The sequence below is a fragment of the Phoenix dactylifera genome, chromosome 3, assembly GCF_051530095.1.
Source record: "Phoenix dactylifera cultivar Ajwa chromosome 3, Ajwa_hap1_PhDact_Kaust_v1.1, whole genome shotgun sequence".
NCBI classification, from domain to species: Eukaryota; Viridiplantae; Streptophyta; class Magnoliopsida; order Arecales; family Arecaceae; genus Phoenix; species Phoenix dactylifera.
Window position 1 is genome coordinate 26733136 of NC_143192.1, and position 21528 is coordinate 26754663.

The 21528-nt window shown below is 40.8% G+C and overlaps 1 protein-coding gene across 3 annotated transcripts in view; it reads right to left on the bottom strand.

Annotated features, from left to right (window-relative positions):
- LOC149768006 (uncharacterized) overlaps positions 1-21140 on the bottom strand; it is a 56505-nt gene extending 35365 nt beyond the window's left edge. Inside the window, exons 1-5 of one of the 3 annotated variants that reach the window (XM_089929521.1) lie at positions 20829-21125; positions 17217-19189; positions 16567-16623; positions 15836-16106; positions 15637-15717 (exon numbers count right to left, since the gene is read on the bottom strand). In XM_089929521.1, the coding sequence (XP_089785647.1) occupies positions 15637-15717; positions 15836-16106; positions 16567-16595 (381 nt within the window). In that variant the 5' untranslated portion in view covers positions 16596-16623; positions 17217-19189; positions 20829-21125. Of the gene's footprint in view, positions 1-15435; positions 15718-15835; positions 16186-16566; positions 16624-17216; positions 19190-20828 lie in introns of those variants that run through there. The other 2 variants (XR_016399806.1, XM_089929520.1) reach the window with 2 other exon arrangements.
- Between the last annotated feature and the right edge of the window lie 388 nt (positions 21141-21528).

A 21528-nucleotide genomic window follows, 5' to 3' on the forward strand; every position in this document is an offset into this window, starting at 1 on the left:
AACTGATTATATCATGACATAGGTCGCTGATCATGCTAATCATGATTCTAAACTTTGTAATCCCATTAACAATGCATTTAGAATCATCTTTTTATCACATAAAAATCAGCATGTAAAAAATCAGCACCCCTGAAAAATCTGCATGCAGAATTTTTCAGCATGCATGATCATTCAATTTTCAGATCTAATAAGCCTTTAGATATTTAATTCTTACCTTAATCTACGAAGCCTAGGCTCTGATACCACTGTTGGGAACCCGCCCATGCCGCTGATATTTCAAAAATTAAATCAGATGGCAGCGGAAGAGGCATGTGCGGGATCGACGTTCATCACATGAACGTTGTTTCGAGACCTTTCGTAATTAGGTAAGAATTAAAACTTTTAAAACTATTAGGAAGATCAAATCTTCACCTTGCGCGGGTAGATGATCACCGCAAATCTGAATTCGTGGTTTTGGAAGAGGGTTCGCTTGAAGCCGTTCAAACGTCCGGCCTCTACGGGTATCCACACGAAGCAGGAACCGATCCAAGCTTTCTATCTCACCGGGGTGCTAGCTCCCTTGCAGAGATAGCTTTGATGGCTGATCTCCTCTCTTTCAATCAACCCTTGATTGTGCTTGAGTGGAGGAGGAAGAAGAAGGGATCTTGAAGAAGAACAAGAAGGCTAGATGCAACCTTTGCTTTCCCTTACTTCGAATCCCAAACGAAGGAGGAAGAAGAGGACCGCCAAGAGATCTTTCTTGCTCCCTTGCTTTTGGTTGAAGACCAAGGAGGAAGAGGAGGAGGCCACGGCTGCAAGGAGAGGGATGGATTCATCTAGGGTGCCGGCCCTAGCCTCCTTTTAAAGGGAGTGGAGCTCCTAACATTTAGGAGCTCCATGACAACTTACCTAAGAGGGGGCGCCGGCCCCCTCTCTTCATGTCGCCCTAGCCATGTGGAGAGGGGCTGATGCCCCTCTTACTTGGTTAACCTAATCCTCTTCCAAAGAGGATTAGGTGCCTCTCTCATGGTTTAATCCTAATCTAATTAGGATTCGCCAAATTGGGTTCAATCTATGCTAGTCCTAATCCAATTAGGACTTGAATGAACCATGACTCAATTGAACTCTTCAATCCTAATCCAATTAGGAGTCATATTGATTCATTAGATTAATAATTAATTTAGACTTAAGGAATCCTAATCCAATTAGGATGTATTTAATTTTAGTCCTAATCCAATTAGGACTCTATTTGAATCCGAAGTCCTAATCTAATTAGGATTTCTAGGAATCCTACTCCAAGTAGGAATCCTATTTTAATTCAAAATTCCTAATCTCATTAGGATTGTAGGAATCCTATTCCAAGTAGGAATCCCAGTCCTACTCCAACTAGGATTCCCAGTCCTAATCCAATTAGGACTCTAGGAATCCTACCCGAAGTAGGATTTGTGTTTAAGTCCAATTGATTAATTCCCTTTGTTCCTTCTTCAACCGAATATCAATCGAATTGATTTCTTGTGATTCCTAATCACGATTTCAACCATCGGATCGGTCAATACTTCTATTGTGTGTGACCCCATAGGTTCTATTCTGACTGGTAGTGAGATATATTGTGATCTCTATCTCAATATCATTGAAAACTCCTTTCAATGGGTTGGAACGATTCTAACTCAACTCATTAGGGTTTATCGATCATCAAGATAATCCCTATGAGTCCCATCATCCACCAGTGACACCTAGCAGCATGTAGTGGCTACCCAGCAGAATGGAATGATGAACCTCTAGGTGCAGTTAACGTGTGATACAATCCTACTATCGTGGATCCCTACAGGACGGAGGTCATGGACAACTCGTCAAACCCCATCGTCTGTCATATGTCAAGATTTGTTCGACTCGAGTTCGATAGTGGAAAACTCTTTCTCCACTTTATATTACTGCCCTGGCCAAGGTCTTAGAACTCAGTCTAACAAATCACATAGGATCACTCCTCTTCTATCAAGGTCGATAGATTCCTTATAGGTGCATACCCTACTCCTACAGTGAACCTACTGCAGCCAATCTACACTGCATGGACCCATATGGCTAGAGACCATGTATGTGTGCAGTCAAACTACAATAACCTCACTGTGAGTAGCCGAAGCACCGCAGGTCAAAGGACCAGTCACACTACTGCAACATCAAGCAAGTCACTGACGAGTGGATAGACATCCAAGTGACTTCTTGTCTTGGTCACGCTCAGTACCCTTATTCTCTAACAAGCACCTGCACTATCACTTCAGTGTCCCTACACTGTGGACTCAAGTCTCGTCCATCCAGAAGGAAAGTGATCTGTGCACTGATCGGATCGATCACCGTCCTCGTGATGATCCATTGATCAGGAGCATTTAGAAATTAATCACCAATGATACATGGCTCAAATTCTCAACTCTTGAGAATATGTATCATCATCTTATTAATTTCTTGGATGATTCATAGACACATAAACAATATGAATGAAAAGATGCCTTTTATTTATTCAATAATAAATAGTCAAGTACAAAATTATGTCCCTAGAATTAATAATGTGTCAGCCAGATTGGCTTCTAGGGCATACATCTAACACGTATATGTCACACAACGACCTAATCTCGATAATGCTGTCGTCCTTGTAACAACATATCATTTGGTCGCGAACTAGTTTAAGGACTCGAAGATAAATTCTCCTTTATCATTAATAAGTCCTAAGGACTTCATCATATAAGAATTCATTTGAAGATGTAAAATGATGAATAATGCCAAAAAATACTTTATTGATTTGTCAATTCATTTAATCATCAACATGCTGACGATTGACATTTAGGATACAATTCCCAACAATACTGGCACACCTGCAAAAGTTGTATGGTGAGCAGAGTCGCACAGTTCGTTTTGAAGTGTCCAAGAGGCTCTTCAAGACAAAGATGTGCGAGGGGCATTCTGTCCATGATCACGGTCTGACTATGATCAAGGACCTAGAGGAGCTTGAGAAGCTCGGTATGAACATGCACAAGGAATTGCAAGTAGATCTGATCCTACAATCCCTTCCTGATTCATTTGGACAGTTTATAGTAAACTACCACATGAATAAGATTGAATGCACTAAGACTGAACTATTAAACATGTTGGTAACTGCTGAGAGAGCTTTGAAAGGTTCAAGGGGCAATGTCCTTGCTGCTGAGTTGACTTCTGGCTCCAAGAAAAAGTCTACTTGGAAGAAAAAGAAGCCTGCGAAGAAGCAGAAGAAAGACAAGAAGCCAAAGAAGGAAGTTCAAAAGAAAAAGACTAATGACAAAGAAAAATATTTCCACTGCAATGCCGATGGCCACTGGAAGAGGAACTGTCCTTTATACCTCAAGAGCCTGAAGAACAAAAAGGCAGACACACCTTCAAAAGGTATGTTAGACTTGCTCGTGATTGAAACTAACCTTACGGTTTCCTCTACTTCTAGTTGGGTTATAGATTCTGGTTCTAGTGCTCACTTATGCACTACTATGCAGGGTCTAAAGGAAAGTAAAAGGCTGGCGGAAGGTGCGGTAACCCTTCGGATTGGCAACGGGGCAAAAGTTGCTGCTGTGGCTGTGGGCACCTATCCTCTGCGACTACCGTCTGATTTTAGTTTATTACTTAGAGACTGTTATTATGTACCTGCTGCTAGCAGAAATTTAATTTCGGTTTCATGTCTAGCACAGGAAGGTCATGTTTTTACATTTGACAAAGACTGCTGTTCTATTTATTTCAGAAATAAAATAGTCGCATGTGGTTTTATGATTGATAGTCTCTATCATTTGCATATGGATGTATCTGTAAATGTGTCTGAGCAAGAAGTGAGTGCCAAAGGATCCAAGAGATCTAGGGATGAGATAAACCAAAAGTATTTGTGGCACCTCAGGCTTGGCCATATTGGAGAGGACAGAATGAACAAAATGGATAAAGATGGGCTTCTCGGCTCATTGACTTTCGAGTCATATCCAGTTTGCGAGTCCTATCTTCAAGAAAAAATGGCTAGATTGCCCTTTGTAGGACATGGGGAGAGGACCACTGAAATACTTACCCTGGTACATACAGATGTGTGTGGCCCATTCGATGTGCTAGCCAGGGGTCGTTATTCGTACTTCATTACCTTTACCGATGATTATTCACGGTATGGGTATGTGTATCTTATGAGACATAAATCTGAATCTTTTGAAAAGTTCAAAGAGTTCAGAAATGAAGTAGAAAAACAAACTGAAAAACCCCTTAAGGCTCTTCAATCAGATCGAGGAGGAGAATACCTTAGTGGAAAATTCCGGAACTATCTCAAGGAGAATGGCATAGTCTCACAATGGACTCCTCCGGGTACATCTCAACTCAACGGGATGTCAGAGAGGAGAAATCAGACTCTATTGGATAGATATGGTCCGGTCCATGATGAGCTTCACTGATTTACCTATGTTTCTTTGGGGAAATGCCTTACGTACCGCAATTTATCTACTGAATAGAGTTTCCTCTAAATCCGTTCCTACCACACCGTATGAGATATGGCATGGTAAGAAACCAAGTCTTGGTTATCTCAAGATTTGGGGATGTCCGGCCCATGTCAAGCGACTACAGGCGGACAAGCAAGAGGCTAGGACCATAAGTGCTCGTTTTATAGGATATCCTAAAGAGTCATTATGATATAATTTTGATGTCTCAGAGGATCACAATGTGTTTGTGAGCCGACATGCCATCTTCTTGAAAAAATAGTTTATCCTTGATAGAGGCAGTGGAAGGAAAATTGAGCTTGAAGAGAAAGTCTTTGAAAAGCAACGAGTCATGGATCCTATAGAACCCATTCATACAAAGTCAGTACACGTTGTCCCTTCTCCACCTCGCAGATCTAGTAGGGTCTCCCATCCTCCCGATAGAGGATACTAAGGAAATGTTCCTCATGGGAGATAGGGAACACATACAGGATTCCAAAACCTACGACGAGGCGATATCAGATATCGATTCCGAAAAATGGTTGGAAGCTATGAAGTCAGAGTTAGACTCCATGCATTCTAACCAAGTCTAGACCTTAGTGGATCCACCAGAAGGTATTGTACCTATTGGATGCAAATGGATCTACAAAAGAAAGATAGGTTCGGATGGAAAGGTAGAGACCTATAAGGCAAGGCTAGTAGCGAAAGGGTATAGTCAGCGCGAAGGCATTGACTATCAGGAGATCTTTTCACCTGTAGCCATGCTGAAATTCATCCGAACATTATTTGCCATTGTAGCATTTTATGATTATGAAATTTGGCAGATGGATGTGAAAACTGCTTTCCTAAATGGATATCTTGATGAAGATATCTATATGGAGCAGCCTATGGGTTTCACTTCCAGTGATGGAGATCACAAGGTCTGCAAGCTGCAAAGATCCATTTATGGACTAAAGCAAGCATCTCGGAGTTGGAACACTCATTTCAATGATGCAATCAAAATATTTGATTTCATCAAGAACGAAGAGGAATCATATGTTTACAAGAAGGTTAGTGGGAGTGCTGTCGTATTTCTCGTACTGTACGTGGACGACATCCTCCTAATAGAAAATGATATTCCCATGCTAACCTCAGTTAAGGTCTGGTTGTCAAAAGAGTTCTCCATGAAAGATCTTGGGGAAGCATCCTATATTTTGGGGATAAATTTCTATAGAGATAGATCCAAAAGGATGCTTGGCCTATCACAGAAGATGTACATAGAGAAAGTGATGAAAAGGTTCAACATGGAAAACTCCAAAAGGGATCTCTTACCCCTTAGGCATGGAATTCATCTCTCTAAGAAGATGTGCCCCAACACATCTGAAGAGATTCAGTGCATGAGCAAGATCCCTTATGCTTCGGCAATAGGGAGCCTCATGTATGCCATGCGGTGTACACGACCTGATATAGCCCTTGCTGTAAGTGTCACTAGCAGATATCAGTCGAATCCAGGTGAAGAGCACTGGACAGCTGTGAAGAATATTCTTAAGTACTTAAGAAGAACTAAAGATTTATTCTTGGTCTTTGGAGGAGCATCAGAGTTAAAGGTAGAAGGGTACACAGATTCAGACTTCATGACTGATATTGATAATAGAAAGTCTACATCTGAATATATGTTCTTGTGCAATGGTGGTACGGTAAATTGGAAAAGTTCTAAACAACCAATCATTGCTGATTCTACTATGGAAGCTGAATACATCGCCGCCTCTGAAGCTGCTAAGGAAGGCTTCTGGTTCAAGAAATTCATTGCGGAATTGGATGTAATGTCATCAGATGCCATAACACTCTACTGCGATAATAATGGCGCCATAGCTTTTGCTAAGGAGCCAAGGTCTCATCAGAAGTCCAAGCATATAGAGCGGCGCTTTCACCTCATACGCGACTATGTTGAGAAGAAATATGTCGAGGTGCAGAGAGTAGACTCCGCCGACAATGTAGCGGACCCGTTCACTAAGCAGCTGAGTTAGTAAAAGACTGAAGCCCACCCTGAGAAGATGGGACTTAGATATATGACTGATTGGCTTTAGTGCAAGTGGGAGATTGTTAGATGTATGCCCTACAAGCCAATCTGGCTGACACATTATTAATTCTGGGACATAATTTTGTACTTGACTTTATTATTGAATAAATAAAAGGCATCTTTTTCATTCATATTGTTAATGTGTCTATGAATCGTCCAAAGAATTAATAAGATGATGATGCATATTCTCAAGAGTTGAGAATTTGAGCCATGCATCATTGGTGATTAATTTCTAAATGCTCCTAATCGATGGATCATCACGAGGACGGTGATCGATCCGATGAGATCAGTGCACACATTACTTTCCTTGAGGATGGACGAGACTCAAGTCCATAGTGTAGGGACACTGAAGTAATAGTGCAGGTGCTTGTTAAAGAACAAGGGTACTGAGCATGACCAAGACAAGAAGTCACTTGGATGTCTATCCACTCGTCAGTGACTTGCTTGATGTTGCAGTAGTGTGACTGGTCCTTTGACCTGCGGTGCTTCGGCTACTCACAGTGAGGTTATTGTAGTTTGACTACACGTATACATTGTCTCTAGACATACGGGTCCATGCAGTGTAGATTGGCTGCAGTAGGTTCACTGTAGGAGTAGGGTATGCACCTATATGGAATCTATCGATCTTGATAGATAAGGAGAGATCCTATGTGATTTATAAGACTGAGTTCGTAAGACCTCGGCCGGGGCAGTATACACAGTGGAGAAAGAGTTTTCCACTCTCAAACTTAAGTCAAATAAATCTTGACATATGACAGATGATGGGGTTTGACGAGTTGTCCATGACCTCCGTCCTGTAGGGATCCATGATAGAAGGACTGTATCATACGATAACTGCACCTAGAGATTCATCATTCCATTCTGTTGGGTAGCCACTACATGCTGCTAGGTGTCACTGGTGGATGGTAAGACTCACAGGGAATATCTTGATGATCGATAAATCTCGATGAGTTGAGTTGGAACTGTTCCAACCCATTGAAAGAAGTTTTCAATGATATTGTGATAGAGATCGCAATATATCTCACTACCAGACAGAATAGAACCTATGGGGTTACACACACTAGAGGTATTGACCGATCCGATGGTTGAAATATGATTATGAATCACGAGTAATTAATTCGATTGATAATCAGTTGAAGAAGGAACAATGAAAATTGATTAATTGAACTTAAACATGAATCCTACTTGGTGTAGGATTCTTGGAGTCCTAATTGGATTGGGACTGGGAATTGAATTAGGATTTTTGAATTCAACTTGGATTCCTACTTAGTGTAGGATTCCTAGAAGTCCTAATTAGATTAGGACTTCGGATTCAAATTAGAGTCCTAATTAGATTAGGACTAAAATTAAATAAGTCCTAATTGGATTAGGATTTCTTAAGTCCTAATTAATTATTAATCTAATGAATTACAATGACTCCTAATTGGATTAGGATTGAAGAGTTCAATTGAGTCATAATTCATTTGAGTTCTAATTGGATTAGGACTTGCATGGATTAAACCCAAAATTGGTTCACCCTTGGACTAAGCCTAATTAGATTAGGACTTAGCCACATGAAGGCCTCCAAATCCTCCTTAGAGGAGGACTAGGGCTAACCAAGAGGGAGGGGCATATCCTAATCCTCCTTAGAGGAGGACTAGGGCTAGCCAAGAGGGAGGGGTGTACGCCCCTCCCCTTATTCTCCCTTGGTACGGCAAACAAGAGGGGCCGGCACCCCTCTTGGAAAGTAATCAAGGAGCTCCTAATTTGTAGGAGCTCCTCATGCTTTTTAAGGGGACCATGGGCAGCACTCTAGGGCATTGAAGCCCTCCCCCTTTCAGCCGTACGCCTCCCTCTTCCCTTTCCTTGGTTCAGCCGCAAGCAAGGAGAAGAAAAGAAGGTCTTGGCAGCCTCCTCCTCCTCCCTTCCTTCTTCCAACGCAGGGAAAAGAAAAAGGCTGGGTCTTGCCTTTGATTCTTCTTCAAGATTCCTCCTTCTTCTTCCTCCTCCCAAGCACAATCAAGGGTTGATTCAAAGGAAGGAAATCAGCCATCTAAAGTAGTCTTTGCAAGGGAGCTAGCACCTCGGGGAGACTAGGAAGCTTTGATCGGTTCTCTACTTCATGTGGATATTCGTAGAGGCCGGACGCGTGTGCGGCTTCAAGCAAACCTTCATCCTAAACTACGAACTTCAGTTTGCGGTGATCATCTATTCGCACAAGGTGAAGATCTGATCTTCCTAATTGTTTTAAAAGTTTTTAATCCTAATTTATCTACGAACGATTTTGAATAACGTTCATGAGATGAACGTTGATCCCACGCATGCCACTTCCGCTGCCATCTGAATTTTTTAAATTTTCTGCAGCATGGGCGGGTTCCCAACAATAGGTTCCATCCAAATTTCTCATACAAGCAAAATGAACCTATTCAGCATCAAGGTGGTCTATCAGGTTTTCAGAACAACTTTTCCAAAATAGGTCCATCACAGAACCAACCTTTGGTTCCATCTGTACCTCCTTATAATGTCCCTATCCGACAGCAACCTTCACCATTAGAAACCATGATGGCTAATATGATGAAACAACAACAAGATTTTATCAAGCAACAACAACAGACTAATACAGCCTAAGCCCAGACTAACCAATTCCATACGCAAGCAATTGCAAAACTTGAGGTTAGTCTAAGCCAAATAGCAAACTCTCTAAGGGATAGGAAGAAAGGTGAACTACCTAGTCAACCAGTGCCTAACCCTAGTAGACAACAAAATCAAGGTCAGAGAGGTCAGTATCAAATCGATTCTAATAAAAATCCGACCTATGAAGTCCAGGCAATTACCACTTTAAGGTCTGGCAAGCAAGTGGACAATAAAGTCCAACTTCCTGAACACGTAAAAGAAAATAAGAATGAATCCAATAAGAACTCTATTCAAAAGAGGGGTCAAGAACAGGACAAAAAGGAAGAACCCATAGAAACATACAAACCTAAGGTTCCCTTTCCCAGTAGACTTTAGGACTCCAAGAAACAATCTAACTTTGATGAAATAATGGAAGTCTTTAAAACTGTTCAAATAAATATACTTTTTCTCGATGCCATACGACAAATTTCCTCCTATACAAAATTCTTGAAAGACCTCACCACGGTCAAAAGAAAAACCAGCATTCCTAGGCAAGCTGTTATGGCTGCACAAGCCTCATCTCTCATTCAACAACAGATTGCCCCGAAATTCAAAGACCCTAGTTGCCCCACCATTGAAATAAAAATAGGAGAGACGATCATTCAGAGAGCCCTATTAGATTTAGGAGCCAGTGTGAACCTACTTCCCTACTATGTGTACCAAAAGTTAGGTTTGGAGAAATTAAAGCCCAAAAATATTATCCTTTTCTTAGCAGATAAGACGGTGAAGTACCCCAAGGGGATTGTAGAGGATGTAATAGTGAAGGTAAACGAGTTTTACTATTCTGTAGACTTCGTTATCCTTGAAACCAAACCTGTAATACATCCAGATAATCACACACCTATAATTTTAGGTAGACCTTTCTTAGCCATAGCAAATGCTGTGATAAATTGTCGAAATAGCATGCTGAAGTTATCTTTTGGCAAAATGAAAGTCGAGCTTAATGTCTTCAACATAAGTAAACAACCACCAGACGATGAAGAAATCAATGAAGTTGACATGATTGAAAGTCTGGTTCAGAAGACTTTCTTACAAACTTATAGTACGGACCCTTTAGAGGCTTACCTTGCCCATTCCAAGGAAGGGGTCAAGCATGCGCTCCCTAATTCTGTTCCCCTTATGAGCATAGATCGTCATCAGCCGACTGTTCTTCCTCGGACTCTTCCAAAATCATTCTTAGATAATGGTTGAAAAAAAATGAATCTACATTTTGTCTGGCTGAAGACATAAAACTTAGCGCTCTTGGGAGGCAACCCAATATGTAAATATTATAAAAAAAATATATTTCAATAAATTACTAACATACAGGTTTGTAGGTTTTTGCCTCAATTGTCAATTTACCTATCCATATCAGGTAACTTCTCCTCTGTCCTATTACTACTTTAAATTTTCTTTAACATTGAGGACAATGTTAGATTTAGGTATGGGGGTGAAAATATTTTTGATTTTTCTGCCTAAAAAGATAAAAAAAAGGGGATTTCAAATTTTTAACTCAAAATCTAATCTTTTTGGCTGTATAAACTAGGAATTGCTTTGACAATAGCTTTGAGTTAAGAAATATGATAGCAGTTCTAGCTTGAGTTTTCGTTCCACCTATCTTCTGCTAACATGATAGAAGATGATTTAGCACCTACACGTAAGCACATGAATAGTGGGGTATGTAAACTTGCAACTAATATGAATACTTTTAATCTTCTGGATAATTTAAAGTTAGATATGTGATGAACACACTAAAAAAAAAAAGAAAAAAGAAAGGAGTTTATTTTAAGTCTTCTCACTGAGTAACCGGGCCTCTTGCCTGGCAAGCAGCGAGTGTTCGCATGAAAAGGTGAAAATGACTTAGATTAAACTCTGAGTGACTAATTCGGCCTTGGAGCCTGGTTGACTTGAGTTATTAAGCCTGTTAGGGTGTCTTTACACCTAGTGCCCTGAGCCATCTGGATGGGGAGTCATTGGCCTAACACTCGCTATATGGGTTAGCTAGAAAGCTTATTAAGGCTAGATATTGTACAAGTCATTCTTCTTAGCATTCAATCTGATTAAAAAAATAAAATAAAAAAATAATAATAATAAATAAATTTGGGATGTTTATTACCATTTAACTATAGAAAGTCTTGAAAATTGGAGTGATCATGTTGGAAGTAAGTGAAAGCCACTCATTTATATGATACTATCTTGCACCTCACTACATTCTTGACTTGTTAGCAAATAGATGGGGTATAATGAAACTTGAGTTAGAATCTGTTTAAAGATGATAGCAATAAGTCTCTATTGTCCTTGCAATTCTAGGTTCAAACAATAATACTTGTTCAAAATTCAAGTTAAACATTGAAAATTCCTAACTGATGAAGTTTGTGGGTAACTTCACTGCAAACCCTCACGAGACAACACTCGTCCACTAGGGTAACCTAGGAATTTAAAGGCTTGTTGCACATGCTAAGTGCAATCGTGATTCCTTACGAAAATGGGTACATATCTTAGTTTTGTGTATTTAGCTTCAATTAAAAAAAAAGTCATAGGTTAGACTACATTTTTTGTACCCTTATTTTATTGTTTGCTCGTTAATTGCTAGAGACTAGCAATAAGCTAGTTGGGGGGTGTGATGAGAGCACAAAAGTGCGATCTACATATCACCTAAATTAGTGTTATTGCTAACTGATAATGATAAATTCACCGGTTTAATATTATATTTTCGTTTGGTACAGATTATTACAAATTAAAGTTTAAATGCGCATTTGGTACAGATTGCGCAGGCCCAATCCTACCATGACCTAGTCGAGCACATTTGCCCCCGAGTGATTTTTCACATTATACTACCCATCCCACGGTTTATCATCAGAATCACGTCTTCAACACGTTGCGATGTCCCAGCATCCGCGCCGTCCATCGGATCACCTTCCAAATCAGCCCCGCATCCTAAGACTCTGCAATCTCCCTGCATCGCACAGCCCTCTTCCAGATTAGCCTTCTTCCCGTCTCAGCCTGTGCGAAAACGAAGGAGGAGCAACGGTCCCCATGAAGCATCCATGTCTGCATCTTTCCTCCCCGATCCACGCCTGCCTCCCAGCAGCCAAGATTCACAGCCGGCGCTCCCATCCTCCCATGGTCCAAAGAGGAAATCCATGAAGCGTGATTCCAGCCACAGATCCCAGCGTCCAAAGCTTCCGGCCACCCGTTTCAAAGATCTCCAGCTTCATCCCGTGCGGAAACAGGGGAGAAGAAAGGATCCCACGCCCGTCCGCCTCTTCCGCATCTCCTCCCTTCCGTTTCAGCCTCCCACGTCCGATTTCAAGCCATGATCCTAGCATCCATTTCTTCTCCCAGCGATTCCACGAGCCCCAGTTTCTTCCGTCCGATTGCAAGGCTGATCCAAGATGCCGCGTCCTCCTCTTCCGAGTTCCAGCATCTCATCCCGTGCCATTCTGCATCCCAGCTTCCTTCCCAAATCAGCAATCGGATCCCCCAAGCACCACATCCGTGATCAACTCCCTCCCATCGATCACGCGACCCGGACGATCGCCTCCTCCCAGCGATCCCGCAGCGCCCCCTCATCGGATCCACCTCCTGGAATCCCACCTCTCCGTGATCCCAGCATCTCGTGGCTAGCTCATTTCTCCCTGCGATCAAGCTTCTGTTACTCCTCCATCAAGGGATCCATTGGCGGGCCAAAGAGGTGGGCGACCTATTTAAGGAGAGGAGAAGAAGGAGGAGGGGGGGGGGGGGGTCGGCTGGTTCAAAAAGGGAGAGGGGGTGACCCGAGAAGGAGGAAGAAAAAGAAACAGAGCATGGCTCTATTTTGTTTGAAAAGAAGAATAAAAAAATAGGGGAGAGAAGAAAGGGGAGTTTTCTATTTGATTTTCCTTTATTTCTTGTTCCCTTTTTATTTGCAGAAGAAAAGAAGCATTGGCTTCATCTTCAATTTTTTTTACTTCTTGTAATCATTTCTTTTTATGAAATCTATTAAATTTTTCTTTCATGCAATCCTTGTTCTAGGTTCAAGTTAATTTCTTTTTTTATGCAATCTTTTAAATTTTTTTTATGCAATATATTTAATTTTTCTTTTATGCAATTTATGTTTCAGGCTTCAATCTTCTTAGCTTCCATCAATCTTCTATGCCAAAGCTCTTCTTTAATTAGTTAAATATATAAATGCTTTTTGAATCTAAGTACCTGTCTTTTCATTAATTTCAAATAGAAAATATTCTCTGGTAGACCAGAGAATCATTCAACCTTCTTGAGGTAATGTTTTTTTTTATTATCATTCAAAAATCGGTTTTTAATCCAAGTGAACGTTTTAATTTTTAAGCAACTCCAATCGCCTCCCTGTGGATCGACCTCTTATGACCACTATTCTTCGAGTAGAAAAGGTAAGAGTATAATTAAATTAAACATTGTTTGTCGGTTCTAACAACGATCTGTTTAGCGTATTTTTAGGTAAACAGGAATCAGAAAACATCCCCCATCAAGCAGCTTTTAACAGGAACATCGAATAATCCTTCGCTTAACCCATTCCTCCGATACTTCAGCACCGACTAAAGGATTTGTGTATATCTCTTAGGATATGATCATCCCAGTTGGTTATTCTGTTAACCACTCTCTTCTCTCTCTCTCTCTTCTATATGTACCTTATCCTCCTATCGTGAAATATTGAGACTTCTATTTCTTTATGGTATCAGAGCGCTCCTTCCTCCAACGAGAAGAAAGCGATCCTTTTCCCCTCTTCCATGGCCTCCAGCGTCTCATCCAATGCTACGATCGCTGTCGGTAATAACCCCACCACCATTACTATACAACTGATCTCGATCAATGCAGCAACCCAGCTTCCGTTGAAGCTTACGTCATCTAACTTCACCTCCTGGCGTGCCCAGTTTGTCTCCCTCCTCATCGGCTATGATCTCTTGGGTTATGTTGACGGCACAAACCCATATCCGCCGAAGGAAAACTTCTCCTCCTCCGCCTCTGCGTCTCCTTCTCTAGTGTATCTTCTCTAGTTTCGGCAGGACAAGCTCCTGCTCCATGCAATCTTGGCTTCCGTTTTCGAAGCTGTCATCCCACTGATTGCTACGTTGGAGACGTCTCATGCTGCTTGGTCGAAACTATCCCGGCTCTATGCCAATTGTTCTTGTACCCGAGTTATGCAGCTCAAGGAGGATCTCACCCATATCCAACGTGGTTCCCGATCTGTCACTGACTTCTTGCACGCTGTGAAGATCATTGCTGATGAGTTAGCCGTCATTGATTCGCCTCTCTCGGCGGACGACATCACTCTCCATGTCCTTAATGGACTCGGACCAGAGTATCGAGATATTGCTGCACCCATTCGTGCTCGTGAGAATCCTCTCACCTTTGAAGAACTGCATGATCTATTGCTCGGCCATGAGAGCTATATCACTACAAGAAAATTGGGCATTAGCGACGCTTTTTTTGGTCTTTAGCGACGCTTTTAAGCGTCGGTAAAAACCATCCCGACGCTTTCCTAAGCGTCGGTAAAGCGTCGCCTATGCTACAGTGGGGAAAATATTTTCCGACGCTTTCAAAAGCGTCGGAAATTAGCGACGCTTTGTAGCGACGCTTTAAAGCGTCGTTAAATGTGATTTTAACGACGCTTTAAAGCGTCGTTATAATATTATTTTCTTAACAAAATTTCGTGATTTTAACGACGCTTTAAAGCGTCGTTAGAATATAATTTTTTTAAAAAAAATTTTGTGATTTTAACGACGCTTTAAAGCGTCGTTATAATATTATTTTTTTAAAAAAAAATTTCGTGATTTTAACGATGCTTTAAAGCGTCGTTAGAATATTATTTTTTTTTAAAAAAAATTTAAAAAATTTTTAAACTTTGTTTTCAAAATCAAAAGTATTGAGCATCTAGATGTTCATAAGTATATCTTCCTCACTACAGAGATGAAAGGTGACATAAGAAAAGCCATCAAAATTGTTAAACTGTATACAAAGAATTGTTCACAGAGTTTGGTACCTCAATTTAGGATTAGGTAACTCTAATGATTCACAAATTGCTGCACTAGCCCAACCTTTCTAATTTATTTAAGAGCTTCCCTGCAGTACCATGAAGCTTGACACAGAGTGGCTGGACCAATAGTTCAGATCCAACAATGGGAAAAGCAAAGATATAAAAGAGCTGGAGCATCTAAAAATTGTTTCTGTGATTAAAATCAAATCTCACACACCATTTAGTTAAATGGTGTACATTTCGCATTCCCATAGCTGTTTTTTGAAGTATGGGGAGATGAGGATGTTAGAGTGGGCATGCAATGAGACTAGGAAGAATGAAGTTGTCAATAAGGTAATACTGACCACTACCACCCAATACTTTCATTGTTGGTTGTCAATACCACCCCCTATCGATTGCCATATTACCTTCTAAAACAAATGCAACCAATACCACAACTTCAGTCTTACCTCAAGTAATACTCCTTTTTTTTGATGAGTCTGCTAATAATAATTGATAGTACAAGAGCTAGGGACTACCTTTCCTATAACAACTGCAGGATTGAAGAGAGTATGGCTCACAGGGGAGAACACCTCGATTCCAGATAGAGAGGCAAAATCCTACAAGTACAATTGCAAGATATCATTAATGAGAAGAAAAGCCAGGAAAAGGCCAAATCTTTCTTGCTTTTTTTTGCCTGAAAAAAAAAGCGAGGCAAATCCAATATGAATAACTCACTTTGACTTGTTTATCCCGGGCGAGCGAGTATGGCTCTGTCGAATTCGTAGCAGAGCTTTCCAATATTCCACTAAGAAAAGCATTCAAGAAAATATGGTGACTCAAGAAAAAAAAAAGAAACGACAAATTCAAGCAAAGTAGTTCCAAGATTATGTTTGAAAACAGATTTACATCCTTCAAGATGACACAGGGGACTCGGACGGGATCTCCTCGGAGGAGGAGTAGGCGAGAGCCGGGGGAGAAGCGGATCCTGCAGTTGTTCTCTTCAATCCTGCAAATTTACTTATCTCATCAACCACCGAACCAAATGAGCAGATCCAGAGGGATAACCACCCTACATGCCATCCATACTAAGAAACAAGGTCAGAGCAAACGATGGTGCACATCCAACTACAAATGGGAATTTTTTATTTTTTGCTCTTTCAATCATTTCTTTGTTTTCTTGAAAATGCCTAATAAAAACGGTTGAGCAGGATCTACACATCCACCCACAAATTGATAAGACAGGATAATTGATGCCTATGCATTATCATGCATGCAGCCTCTTGTAGAGACCTCGGCAAACACTTTAGAGGCAGAATACAGGTGACAAGAAATGAAGTCGAGCAAACGATGGTGCACATCCAACTACAAATGGGAATTTTTTATTTTTTGCTCTTTCAATCATTTCTTTGTTTTCTTGAAAATGCCTAATAAAAAAGATTATGAGTCTGTCAAGAATGCCGGAATACCTGCTCTTTCTCAATAGTCGTTGAGCCATTTTTAGCAGCCATCGTTATATCCTCCACCTGAACAATCAAGAAAACCGAAAAAAAGGAATCACCTTGTAGAATTCCAAAAAAATATGGGTACATCAGGAAAGAAGCAATAACTGCGCGATCAAGAAAAGGGTCTCAAACAGAAGTACTACCACATAAAAATTCCAAGAGAACCAAGAAAAGATCAAGAGAACCTCATCAAGAAGAAATCACAACATTAAAATTCTGAAGAAACAAAGAAAAGCAAAAAAGGCGTTAACCGAACAAAAAAAGAAAAGAAAGAAGGCTATTGCTCCATTAAAAGTCCGAAAACGCGGAGATTGCCCGAATCAGATCCACAAAACCTCATTCCTTTTCGAAATCCAAAATGATCCAGAAGGAGAGAACAATCGCCAAACCAAACTAAACGAAACAAAATTTTCTCAGATAAGCATCTACCGCTGATGATCCAAGAAGAGAGGATATCGTTCGCTAGTGCGGAAGATTAATCATCTTCTTGAAAAAAAAACTGAAATCGGCCGGAAAACCCTCGTATATAGATAAAATTCAAGGGTTCATACCCAAGAGAACATGAACAAATTCCTGCAAGCTCTAAAAAAATGAAACCAAGATTGACGACATACCTGATCCCAATCCTATGATCGAAGCAAGAGAAGAAGATCCCAAACCTGGCCAACGGAGAGGGGGAGGAGGGGAAGGAGATGCGGCGGAGGAACACGATTTGGGATCGTTCGTCGGAGGAGATTGGCTGAGATCGGTGAAAAGGGCTGAGGACGGAGAGGGTCGGTCGCCGTGAGTTAGGGATTTAGGGCTGTGGGCTATGGAGGGAGGGGGTCGATGGGGTTTTGTGGGGGGGAGAAGTGAAGTCCGACGACGCTTATAAGCGTCGTCGTATTTTTTTCCTACGCCGACGCTTAAAAGCGTCGGCGGAACGTTTTTTACCCACGCTTTTCCCAAGCGTCGGCATTTACCGTTGCAAGAAAAAAATTTGCCGACGCTTTTTTGTAGCGTCGGCAATATAGAGTCGCCAGAACCCTTTATTGTTGTAGTGTATCCGTCGTCTCGAGACGTCCACGGCTACTCTTGTTGCCACTGCGAACTCCACCCAATGCCGGGCGTCCAACCACCACAAGTATTCCAACAAGAAGACCTCTCGCCCACACTCTGGCAAGTCCAGGCCTCATCGTCGTCCTGATACGGCCACCCTCACTTGCCAACTTTGCGACATTCCAGGTCATTCAGCTAAAACTTGTTGTGTGAAGCCGCGGCCTGGCGTCTCTGCCAACTGTGCATCTCCTTCATCTTCCTCTTGGAACAAGAAATAGCTCGTTTATTCGGCGACGTCCCACAACGTCACTTCCGATCTTGCCAATCTCTCCATCCACTCCGAATATGATAGCACTGACGAGGTCGTCATCGGTGATGGTTCAGGTTTGCGTGTAACCCATGTCGGCTCTACATCCATTCCCTCCTCTCCTCACTCCTTCAAACTCTCTAATACTCTCTGTGTTCCGTCAATTAACACAAACCTGAATTCAATTCATAACTTCACTAAAGACAATGATGTCTTCTTGGAATTTCACTCGTTTCACTTTCTTGTGAAGGATCGGAGAACGGGGGCGGCGCTTCTTCAAAGACCAACCATTTAAGGTTATGAAGAATGCGTGAAAGCACTATGAGGAAGAAAAAAATACCAAGAACCAAGATTTCACTTCATCCAGTTGTGGGATCTCGTATGCCTCAGACTATGATGTTGGCTCGCCATGTGAAGAAACAACTAATTAGTGTTCTAATTCGTAAGGCCTGTGGTCCCAACTTCTTAGATTCAGCTGCAATGTCTTCAATCAGGATTGCATTTCATGCGAGATTTGTCTTTCAAATTGCTACTGCTTTAATAACATGGAAATAGTTTATAAAGCAAACGAAAATAATTTTAATATAGCCATATATGGACTTGCTTGTATAGGGTCTTAGTTCCTAAGATTATCGCCATTTATTGCAGTTGCTATTACTCTTGTTTATTTGCATTATCTGATTTCTTTTGATGAATTATTTTTGATCTGCCATACTTCTATCCGGCTTGTCAAAAAATAATAAAAAATAAAAATAAAAAAGTGCAGAACAGAAAAGTATAAGCATAAAACATAATTTTCAAGGGTAGGAGTCCATATTCTTTTACTCAGCAATAATGATGATGATTTTCATAATATGGACATGAGCCCCAAGTCTTAGAACAATGACAATAACAGTAGAAGAGCACTCAAAATATAGAGGTATATATTATATAGCTCTCCGTTGTAAGTTGAACAAGCCCAGATCTGACATCTGCGTTGGGCTGCTTATTTAGTGCATGCATGGATTGATACAAAGTGAACATAATATACGTTCGACCCGGGATTGGTCAATGGCCCCGGATACTAGTATAGATATAATTTTAGTGGCAGTTATGGGGTGGGAGGATTAGCACGGCATCCGTAGATCTTTCTGCAGCCAGGTTGGTAAGGCCTACCGCTGGGCACTCCATAAACTGGCCTACGCGGATTTAACGCACCAGGAGTAATAGGCTTAGCATCTACCGGCTTCTGGCCACCTACTTCTGCGCAACCAATTGTAAATTATTATTTGTATTATCTTAGAGGGAAAGATGTATTTAATTTTCTTTTTAAGATAAAAGCTCAAAATTTATAACATTCCAACGGCATTCACCAAGACCTACCTTTGCCATTCATTTTTTAAAAAGAAAAATATTTGAAGGAAGTTTCTTACCTCCATTCTAAACTAGTTGTAGTAGATTATACTAGGTTATGAAGGACAAGAGGAAGTTAAATTCACATTCAACTATTTTAACCTAGCAGTATGATGTGTTGCAGATAGGGATGTCAAACCAATTGTGTCAAACTCAGATCAAGCTTTAGATTGAGGAAAGCGCAAATTGCAGATAAATAAATTAAATCTAAATCAATAAAACAAGCTTTTACTGTGTACGTGAGTACGTTTGTATAGAGAGGTACACAGGTAGATAGATAATGGATTTTTGAATTAGGACTTTGATTAATATAATTCTTTTAATCAATTAAATATTAATTCACACTTGAGTCAAGCTTAAAATCAAGCTATAAAATTCAAACTTGAACCAGGCTTGATCAAGCTTGAATTGATTTCAACTCAATTTAAGATTATTGAGCTGATCAAGTGCACTCGTCTTCGAGTTGGTTCGAAATTAAGCTTGAAGTATTGATAAGAAAAATCGAACTTGATCTTTGAGTTTCCAGCTTAAAATTAGTTTCAAATTAAGCTTAATCAGGTCCAAGCTTGATCAAGCTTAGCTCTCTTAGACCCCTAGGCCTTGATGGCAGCACGTGGGCAACCAGTCTAATTCATGTCAGGCCTCTTCCACTTTCAGATAGAAGACATCTATTTTGTGCGTAAGAAGTTCTAATACGTGCATGATAATACCACTTGTGGTAACTCAATATTAAACCACCCCTACCTATCACATTAATTTTCAAAGAGCAAACTTGTCCCTTCATATCATGTAGCCAGAGAACATTATGTGCCTACAGATGTCCCTATCTTTTTTGCTTCAAATATGAGATAAATTTCTTGTAATAAAGTGGGAAATCTGGAAAAAAAAAGAGAACAAAAAAGAATGGCTTGGCTGTAACTTATGTTTTACTCCATATTCTAGCTACAACTTATGCGATATTAATTAAAAGAAAGCAATATATTTTTAATAAAAGAAGTAAATTGGGAGATATTAAAGGTGTTCTGATTTCTTTAAGCAAGGCCGCATGTCGAAATCAGTGAGGCTATTGCAATTGAAGAAAAGAAACTTTTAAGATTAAGAGGGGGTTCTGATTACACTGAGCAAGGCCACATGCTGCAATCAATAACCGTACATCTCCCACAATAAATCAATAGAAAATTTCAACTTCATCTATGCAACAGTTATTGTGTAAGTCTTTATTACTATGCCAACACCGCTCAAAGTTATATTTTTGTCCCTTCTGGTATGTGAAGTATCATTTTTTGGGGTCATAGCTTGTCATATGCCGGTTAGAAAAACCATACCATGTCTGCTGCGATGAATTTGTTTTCACATGTTAGTGTTAAACTAGTGAGCCTCTAAAAATGAAACAAAATAAATTGGTTGGGCAGAAAAATGGAGGAAAAGAAAGACATAAGAAACACAGATAAATAAGGCTTGAGGAAAGCCGACATAAGATGACGCTCACTTGTTTGTGTATCATGGGCATGATCCCTGGTAGCCATACTTGGTTGGATGATTAAACTGCAGAGGAGAGCCAAAAGGATGAAAAACGCCTTAAATGGCATCATATTTTTTTTCTAGTTTTTGGTAATCCCCACTTCCTTGTTCTTCCGAGATGCGATGATCCTTCCACCCATCTCCTACTTATAGCACACGGGCAATGTGATAACTAAAGTGGAATAAGAGCATCCACAGAAAGAAGCTTCTTTTAGTGGTGCATGTGCTGCCGTTGGCTCTTGACTTCATAATTTTATCTCTTTTGGCTCATTCGAGTTGTGCGGTTGTCACTTGGCCGTGATTTTTTTTCTCCCAAAATTCCTAGAAATGAAGACTTGTCCAAGGCGCTGCACCACAACGAGGAAGAGACGGATATGGGTAAGAAGGAGCGGAGACCGCAACCACTGAATCCATCTGTTGCTGGTGGTCCAAACCGAGAACGATTGGCACAGCGGTGTGAACGGGGTTCCCTTGGAGTTGGGTTGATTGCGCTCCACCTTCCACCGGGAAACCTGCAGGCAAGCCTCGCACCACCACTGGGGTAGTGGGGGCCCTCCGACGATCAAGTCAGAGGAGATTGAAGGAGAAGGAGAGATAGTAGTAGCGGATAAGAGAATACTCTGGAAAACCTTTGCTTACCCTCCCCCTTCTCCCCCCCAGCCGCATAT